A 9268-nucleotide genomic window follows, 5' to 3' on the forward strand; every position below is an offset into this window, starting at 1 on the left:
TTTTAAACTGTTTATGCTGTCGATTAACGAAACGTGAATTAACAGAGGGAAGTGGGGGGCGTTTGGGGGGCCCCCCTGGACTTCGCAATCTAAACTCTTGCAACGCCCCTGCAGTGCTAAATTTGAAAGTTTACTTCGAAAAGCCGTAACCGGAAGCAGCTCGCTCCGCCGCGGACAGCTCGACACAGTTGAAAAAGAAGAAGAAGAAGAAGAAGAAGAAGAAGAGGGGGAGGTCGGTCATTATTCAGGGGGAAGAAAGAAAGAAACTCTGCCGTCCACCGTGCACCGCTCGCGGGGAGGGATTTTACTGACGCCCGGAGGCTCGCTCGGTCCCGCCGCTCCGCTCCTTCTCCGCCGGGATGTGAGTTAACGGAGCTCCGGGTTTTCCCTCGTCTCCTTCTCCGTCTCCTCCAAACTTCTCCGCTACTCATGTTCCACCGAGTCCCGGAGCGGACTTCTCCTCCGAGGAAAAACCACCGGACGAGAAACGGACCGAGGACACTAACCGGAGGCTGTTTGTGCTTCCTGTGTTTTTAAAGTTTGACTCTTTTTTCTTTTCTTTTTTTTTTATAAACCGAGCACGTTTCTTCCCGGGATGAATGGCAGGAGTCGACGGATCCGTGTTGTTGTTCACACCGGAGCCCACATGAAGTGTTGATATCCCGCTTTGTCTTTCTTATTCTCTCCAAGAGGGAAGTTCACACACTCACACACACACAGACACACACAGACTCTGGATCTCACACACACACACACACACACACTTCACAAGATGCAGATGTGGAGCCACATGAGGGCCCACAAAGGAGGCCCTCCACCACCGTAGGTCACTCTCAAGTGTCCTGGATGTGTGTCTCCATCATTTCCTGTCTGGATCCACACTGAGGTGAACTGCACCAGTGATTCTCTCCCAGTGCGATGGCTCCTTGTTCACCACAGTCCCCCTGCGCCTGTGGATCCTCCACATAGAGGCCGAGGACCCCGAGGACCTGAGTCATGTAACCACCCTGAAATGTCTTAAAGCTTTTATTTATCTGTTTTTGTATTTATTGTTTATGTGTATATATAATAAGGGGTCCATTTTTTTTTATTATTATTTAGCTTTGAGCTACTTCAAAGGCCAGTTTTTTTTTTTTTTTTACTTCTAATTATAGTATTTGATTTGTTATTATAGTATTTGAACGCTGACATTTCAATTGTCGTAGTAAAAGCTGTTGATTTTCCTGAAACATCCTTGTTCTGCTGCTGTAACTTCAAGGAGAAGCTGTGAGACTTGACTTTGCCCAGACAGGTATTTAAAACACACACACACAGAGGAGAAGGCTTCATCATGGACCGGCCCATCAGCAAGTTACTGGAGAAGTTAAAGCTCACAGACTCGGGCAGTGTGAAATTCAACAGTTCCAAGAAAAAACACGACTCTGCCAACAACTCCAATAACAGCAACGCCAACGCTGGCATCTCCAGAGGAGGAGGAGGTGGCGGGGGTGGTGGGGGTGGGGGCAGCGGTCTGCCACCAGCTCCCGGCTCTGCAGCTGCCTCGCCCTCCAGACCTGGCCAGTTCCCGCTTGCCTCTGCAACCACAAGTGATGCATGTGTTCCAGCGAGTGGGAGGGGAGGAGGGGGAGGCATTCCTCCCCCTCAGCTCCTCACCTCACCACAGACTTCCGCCACGGTGGGCACCATATCTTCAGATGGGGAGCAGCCGCTTCACCCCTCCACCTTGGCACCGCTGAGGCGGCGCTCCCCCCAGCAGCGAGCTTCCTGTTACCTGGGGGAAGGTGTGGATTCCCACATGAGGCGGGAGTCTGGCCTGGGGCCCGAGTGTGACATTATGGGGACGTTTGGATCCAGGACGTCCCTGAATCAGCGGCGCTACTCCCTGGAGCTCCAGCAGCTGGTCAAACGACAGCAGCTCCTGTCCCAGCCACCTCCTCTCTCTGGGCCTCCGCCGTACCCTGCCGCCGCGGGCTATGGGTCGGCCCCCAGAGGTGGTCTGGCCGAGCCCGGGTACCTCTCTGAGCCTGAGAGGCACAAGCGTCTCTCTCTTCAGGAGGCTCTGTTCTACAAACGCCTGAGCACGGGTAGTGAACTGTGGGAGAGCCCCAGGCCCGCGTCCCTCTCTCATCCACCACATCGGCCTTCTGATGTGACTGGAGGAGGTGTAGGAGGAAGCTTCTTCTACCCTCCAGGGCCGACTGTGAGCCCATGCTCGTCTTTCAGCCTCCAGGAGTCGGTGCTGGTCAGCCCCAGGTCCAGCTTCGCCTCGAGCACGGCCAGCGGCGGCGGGGGTGGGAGCCCCATGGGGAGCCGCTGTAGCAGCAACCGGACCAGCGGCATCAGCCTGGGCTATGACTCCCGGTACTCTGCCTCTGGAGGACTCCCTCCACAGCAGCCGTCCCCCTCTATGCAGTCGGGGATGTGTGTGGCTGGTTACTGCGCCCCAGGAAGGCCTGGGCTCACCCCTGTAGAGGCCTGGACTCAATACCTGGATGGAGGGATGCGTCCAGGGGCCCACGACAGTCGACACTCGTACCCACCTGCTGTAGGAAGCCCAGCAGCTGCATGTTACCGGGGTGGCCCAGAGTGGTGGGATGAGCAGCAGGTGGGGGCGAGAGGCAAAGAGGGGGGTGTGATGGGAGAGAGGGCCCGCTACTCGGACCTGCCCGGCACCCGCTACCAGGAAGAGCTCACCCGACTGCTACTGAGAGATGCGGCGCTGGAGGGCGATGGGCTCCTGGAGGGCCTGATGCTGAAAGAGCAGTCCCTCGCCCTGACGGCTCTCTCCAAACCCAGCGTAACAACACTGGGGCCTTCGTCAGCTGGGGGGCCCGGCAAACCTCAGGAGGACCCGGGAGTCGGAGCGGGACGGGAGGCCACGGAGAACCGCCAGGAGTACTTTGGTGAGAAACTTTTTTTTTAAAAGATAGTTTTTCAGGAGTGGGAAAGGAATTGAGGACGTTAAACATGAGTGTTGAACACAAATGGTACAATAATTCGAGCCGGTGGCGTCACTGGTCACGGATGGCATCACGTGCATTCATTCATAGAGGAGCCACAGCAGCGGCAGCATCCGCCCTCACTGTGTTATTATTGTCCTCGGCGCTGCCTGGTGTCAGATCACAGGTTTCTCTGTAAATGAAAGGGCTGCAGGGATGGATGCAAGGATGGATGGACAGATTAATAGTTCAAAGAGCGTAGGGATGGATGGAGCCTGCAGAGACATGCAGAGCATAAAGGAGGAAAAAGAAGTGTTCAGGCTTCAAACACTGATCCAGACAAGTAGATAGAAACACACGGTACAAAGATGCACGATACTTAAATAAAGGAAACAAATAAAGCTCCGGCATGTGCAGAGACGTGTGGAATCACACCTGTGTCCACGACTTATGGCGAAGTCAGCTGATGTTTCACGCAGGCGTTGCCGATTTGCCACAGTGTCGTGCACACAGGGACCTAATGCAGCGTAGCTACATGGCCATTAAAGTGCACAACGCTCTTGTAACACTCAGACACAAATTACATGGTTCTATATAAACACAACTGTGACCATTACTGTGAGTCACAGAAGTTGAGGGATCTCTCTCTGTGTGTGTGTGTGTGTGTGTGTGTGTGTGTGTGTGTGTGTGTGTGTGTGTGTGTGTGTGTGGCAGGATAGGAGTGTGTTATGGTGGCTGGATGAATATAAATATATGTGTGTGTATTGTTTCTCTGCGGCAGGGTGTGTTTCCCCTGAGTGACTTCAGGCCACAGTAATGCAGTGTGTGTGTGTGTGTGTGTGACTCATGTGTGTTGGTGTGTGTGTGTGTGTAATGCTGCCTTGGTGTGTGCTGTAGCCTGTTTTCTCCGCTCAGGTATGTGCGCCCGGAGGGGACATACAATACTGTACTCCTCTGCCATTAGGAAGGAATCAGAAGCCGTGAGCCGTCAAGACAGACGCTCCGAGCTCAGCTGACACACACACACACACGCACACACACACACCTATGTGAAGGGGGAAAGAGTCACAACGCCAGAAAACAAACAGTCATTAAAAAGAAAGTAAAAACAACAACTATTTCCTCACAAATCAGGGTGACGGAGATGTAGTCGGGGAAAATCAGTCGAGAAAGTGTTGACTTTAGTAGAAACAACACGCAAAACTAGTCACGTTTTTAGTAAAATGTCTCAAATCTGCAAAACTCTTGTCTTTTAAAAAAGACTCAGAGTCTTAACTCCATCATTTCCAGGCTTATTCTATATGCGGTGGCTTTGGACGCTGTGTTTAAAAGCTTGAGTTTGAGTCTCGGGCCTCTGGTTTCTGGTTTTGGCAGCGAGCCGGGCCTGTTCCTAAATATCCGAGGGACTGTCCAAGGCGGCAGCGGCACAGGGCAGGAATTCTGGATTTGTGTGGCACTCCCTCAGCCACATTAGATGGGGAAAAGGAGAAAGAAAAAAAAAACGCTGGCAGACCCTTAAATAGATCACAGAAACTCCGCTGCTCGGACCACCACCACTTTTCCACTTTGCATTGAGTGCTCAGCGTGAACTCTCCTCTGTCGGGACGAAAAGAAAGAAGTTGGGTGCAAATGTTGACCTGAAGCAGCAACTGTGTGACCTTCACTGAGCAACAGCGCCCTCTGCAGGCACAAACACATACAAAGTGGTTTATCAGAGAAAGATTAATTGGAGAAAAAGCAAATCGTATCCGTCACAAAACACAACTAAGCGGTGGATATTACCCACAATCCCCGGCTTCCTGAACCAGAAGAGCTGCTGATAAGCTCTGATTTAGAATTCCTCATATTTTCAAAGTTTCCTGCTGAATATTGGAGATAAACTCTGGTTCTTAGCTGATCTGCAGTTCAGCTTTACTCTTCAACTCGCTGGACCTGATTCTGACAGTGGAAGCTTCTCACTGGAGATCGAACCCAGTCACCAGAGTTACATAGAACAGACGCTCCGGGTGAGGAGAGGGAATCAAACGTTACTCGGTGCTGCCTTTTAAAGTCGGTGAACTATATATTTTGTCGCCATTAAGCAGCCAAACTCGGACGTATTCCAATATTAACCTAGAAATGTTTATTCACCTTCTAACTGAAATGTCAGTAAAGGCTTTTTATCTGACGCGTCACTCAGAAAAAGAGGGGAAAGGAACAAAGCATCTGTTTCATTGACTTGGAACAGTCAAGAAGATGTTGTTTCTGTTGTAATCTACTAAAGCAAATTGTGAGGAATAAGCGCCGCTTTGTTTTAATCTCAAAATGGCTCCAATTGTGTGGGGCTTAAAGTACAAAAAATTAAAGGAATGTCTTTTATTTCAAACGCTCCAGGAGAAAGGAGGAGTCCCTCTGAAGCGCCTGCCAAAAAAACAAAAAGTTGGATCCGGTGGAGTTTCCCTTTAATGACAGAGCTTTAACACAGACACTGGAGTGGATGAGCAAACAGGCTGGCACGGGTAGCCGGGTTTGAAAATCCCCTAGGTGGTGCGAACCGGAGGATTTACAAGTGTTGACACTTTGTGTGGCGTTGGATTTCAGACGCATCCTCCTGGAATGCGCCGTAAACGAAGTGTTAAGAGACACAAGCGATTACTCTCCACTAAATGCGTCTTTGTGTCCCGTGTGTGTGTGTGTGTGTGTGTGTGTGTGTGTGTGTGTGTGTGTGTGTGTGTGTGTGTGTGTGTGTGTGTGTGTGTGTGTGTGTGTGTGTGTGTGTGTGTGTGTGTGTCGGCAGGAACCTGTGTGAAGTGTGGGAAAGGCGTGTACGGGGCGGACAACGCCTGCCAGGCTCTGGACAACCTCTATCACACACGCTGCTTCACCTGTGTGTCCTGTGGTGAGTGCCCCCCCCACCCCCCCACACGCACTTCCATGATTTAAAGGATTTGAGCTTTATTCTGGATTTCTGTCGCCGCCACACCTTCTCTAAACGTGTGGCGCTGCCTCACCTCTGTCCCTCTGCAGGACGCACCCTGAGGAACAAGGACTTCTACAATGTCAGTGGCTCTGTGTACTGTAAAGAGGATTACATGGTAAGAGATGAGGTGGAGGCGTGTTGTCATCAACACACACACACACACACACACACTATCATAAGTCACCATTGGGGACTTTTCACACATTTGCCAGAAGACGTTTGTGCTCATGTTCATTTTCTTTGTTTCAGTTTTCGGGATTCCAGGCTGCTGCAGAGAAGTGTAGTGTGTGTGGCCATCTTATTCTCGAACAGGTGAGGTGTGTGTGTGTGTGTGTGTGTGTCTGTCTCTCTGTGTGTGTGTGTGTGTGTGTGTGTGTGTGTGTGTGTGAACGTGCCTCATGAGGAGGCACAGATGCGTCTACCCACCAGGACTTATGTAAGATTTAAACGACTCTCCTCTAACCTTTTAACCCGCCTCGGGTAATTTTCAGTTAAACTTACATCCTGTTTCCCAGAATTCCTTTCAAGAACCCCGCGCCCACCCCCCCCCCCCTCTTTCCCAGAGGAAAGAGAAAGTCAGTGACGTCTTGTTTGTTGGCGTCTCTTCGGGTTCCCACGGCAGATTTCAGTGGAATGTTTGCCTTGGGTTTGTGATAAATGGAGAAATAAGACTCTCTGATGATCTTTGAATGTTTTTACCATATTTGAACCACATAAAACCCATAATATAAACACAGAGCTACCAGCGCGTCTGAGAACCACGGGCCTTATTTTCTGCATAACATAGATGGGCAATGGCACGTTCGAGAAATAAGGTCATAAAACAATAAAATAATAGTTTTCCTGCGAACTAACTAACAAACACAGTTAAAGACATATAATCTCCTCGGTAGTTTCCTTGCTTCATTTTCTTTTCCCTGTTCTTCCTCCTCAGATCCTTCAGGCTCTCGGGAACTCGTACCATCCCGGCTGTTTCCGCTGTGTGGTTTGCTCCAAGGCTCTGGACGGCGTGCCTTTCACCGTGGACCAGCACAGCAACATCTACTGCGTCGCAGACTACAACAAGTGAGTCATGCTACGTGTTGTCATGCTGCTTTTTTGGACAACTACACCATGAATTCTTAAATGTGACGCTCGTGCTCTTAATTGTCCAGCAAAGCAACGACATCACACACGTCCGGGAGGTTTTAAAATCCAGATGAAACCATGACTTTCAACATCAGGGTCTTTCACTTCCAGGAGATGTTATGAAATGTCGTTTTCTCACGTGCGACACTTGGAAACGTTACTCAACAGTGTGAGCGCTCCTGTTCTCTTCCCTCGTCTAACTTCCTCCTTTTGTTTCTGCAGGACTTTTGCCCCCAAGTGTGCTGCCTGTTTACAACCCATCTTACCCACTGAGGTGAGTGTGAACTCTCCGAGCACACGCTGTAAATACTGTCAGATCATACAATGGAGAATGAGGGACACTTAAAGGGGAAAAAGAGCTTTGAAGAATAAAGGTGGAATATTACAAGACAAGAAAGTAGATATAGAAGAATAAAGTCATAATTTGAAAGAATAATAGTTGTAATATATGGACTTTTTTTCTCCTACTTTTGTTTCCTTTGATATGATCCTATAGTACTTGGTGGTAAATTCATGAGTACGATTTCTTTAATACCGTCCTATAAACCACAAATAACTGGAGAATTAGATGTAGAGTTTTTTGGGCTTCATATAATCTCAATATACATTTTTTTTGCCCAGTTATACTGAGCACTTTGAACATTGTGCAGTTTTCCTTGTTTAAATCTGTCCACCAATCTCAGAAGAGATTCTCATGTTACTTTGTTTATTTTCCTGAAACTCTTGTGTTGACGTCTGCGTTTCTCTGCCGTCGTGTGTCTCAGGCCAGTGAAGAGATCCTCAGGGTCGTGTCTATGAACAAGGACTATCACTTCGAGTGTTATCAGTGCGAGGTGAGTGACAAACCCCAACAATCTATCCTCCAATCAGAGCCACCACCCGCTCGGCTCTGACTTTTAATGTGAAGCATCCTGGATTCCTGACCTCACTTCCTGTGTTTATATTCCTGTCTGGGTCTTTTTTCCGCAGGGGTGTGGAAAGCGGCTCTCGGATAAGCCCGGCTCGCAGTGCTTCCCCCTGGACACTCATCTCCTCTGCCACTCCTGTCACATGGGCAGAGTGTGCACCAGCGCCACACACAACATTCCCCCTCACAACACACACTGATCAGCGTCTATGCAGCTAACGGGTGTTTTTGAAAAAGCTGGTCGTGACGCGTGGTCGGGTTTCACTCAGTCACACGTCGTTTTCTGTTTCCCTCTCGGAGATGAAACTGCTGATATGAGACATTTCCACTGATTCACTTGGATCAGTCCCCTTGTGTCACATGTACTGCCTGCTGTACTTCTTGTACTATTACTGTATCATAGTTATAAGGGAACGAAACTACTGCTTTTTTTTTTTTTTTTTTTATTACCCCAATGTGGCTACTGTTTGCTGTAGAAGAACAAGGGATTTTGCTAAACTGTTTTTTTGCTAAAACATTTTGCACTTAAATTTGACTTAACTGTAAGAGATTTGATACGTGAATCTGTACAATTTGGGGAAAAATCATTACTTAATTTCTGTATGTTGTAATAAATATTTTCATTTTGTGTTCCGACAACTGTCTACTAGTAGATGATGACGAATTTGTAACATAGGGTTTCAACAAGTTAAATATAAGACTTTAAGACCATAATGAATGAAATTTAAGAACGTAACTCTTATAAAAATAAGTTTAAAGCAGATGAATTAGTGCCTAATGAGCCAGTTCATAGTATTTAAACAGATTTTAATCTTTTTAAGGCATAAAATTCAGATAATTGAATTTTAAATCCCTGTGGAAACCCTGTAATCTTAAGAATCGCAAAATCCCTTTCAAGCTTTTCCCTCTAAGTGATAAATGAGATCAAGAACTTTAACAGATACTGCATTCCTCCACCAAGTTTCATGAAAATCCACCCGGTAGTTTGAGTAATCTTGCTCAAACAAACCAGCGGCTGAAAAACCCGACCTCCTTGGCGGGGGATAAATAAACGTTATAGTAATTGTCAAGTGAAACTGTCAAACATTCGCTGGTTCCAGCTTCTCAAGTGGAAAGATTTGCTGCTGTTTAATCACATCTGGTCAAGTTGACATAAGCAATTGGAAATTCCTAAAAATATTTTCACTATTGTCTGACAAGTTAGACAATTTTCAAGCTTTTCCTTTGCACTTAACAACCCCCCCACCCGACTCATCTTTCACCGATAAGAGAAAAGATTAAAAAACGCTCAATGTGAGAAATGGGTGAAAAAACATCCAGGCAGAGAAGCTGATA

At 48.1% G+C, this 9268-nt stretch overlaps 1 protein-coding gene across 2 annotated transcripts; it reads left to right on the forward strand.

The window, feature by feature from the left end:
* The first annotated feature begins 167 nt into the window (after window positions 1-167).
* Window positions 168-8569, forward strand: ajuba (ajuba LIM protein). Of its 2 annotated transcripts, XM_034615369.1 has the most exons (9): window positions 168-2903; window positions 5716-5817; window positions 5946-6013; window positions 6148-6210; window positions 6833-6963; window positions 7249-7300; window positions 7791-7859; window positions 7996-8160; window positions 8213-8569. In XM_034615369.1, exons 1-8 carry the CDS (start codon window positions 1331-1333, stop codon window positions 8131-8133), a joined length of 2196 nt encoding a protein of 731 aa, XP_034471260.1. In that variant the 5' UTR covers window positions 168-1330; the 3' UTR covers window positions 8134-8160; window positions 8213-8569. The 2 variants fall into 2 exon arrangements, with proteins under 2 accessions (XP_034471260.1, XP_034471259.1); XM_034615368.1 differs by having other exon boundaries at window positions 7996-8569.
* Window positions 8570-9268: the final 699 nt, after the last annotated feature.

Source organism: Hippoglossus hippoglossus, chromosome 18 (genome assembly GCF_009819705.1).
Source record: "Hippoglossus hippoglossus isolate fHipHip1 chromosome 18, fHipHip1.pri, whole genome shotgun sequence".
NCBI classification, from domain to species: Eukaryota; Metazoa; Chordata; class Actinopteri; order Pleuronectiformes; family Pleuronectidae; genus Hippoglossus; species Hippoglossus hippoglossus.

Excerpts from the sequence above, each read along its gene's own strand:
- ajuba (XM_034615368.1), top strand. The coding sequence starts at position 1,331 with ATGGACCGGCCCATCAGCAAGTTACTGGAGAAGTTAAAGCTCACAGAC. Across the intron at positions 6,014-6,147 it reads ACTGTAAAGAGGATTACATG|TTTTCGGGATTCCAGGCTGC; the intron begins GTAAGAGATGAG and ends TCTTTGTTTCAG. Across the intron at positions 6,964-7,248 it reads TGCGTCGCAGACTACAACAA|GACTTTTGCCCCCAAGTGTG; the intron begins GTGAGTCATGCT and ends TTGTTTCTGCAG.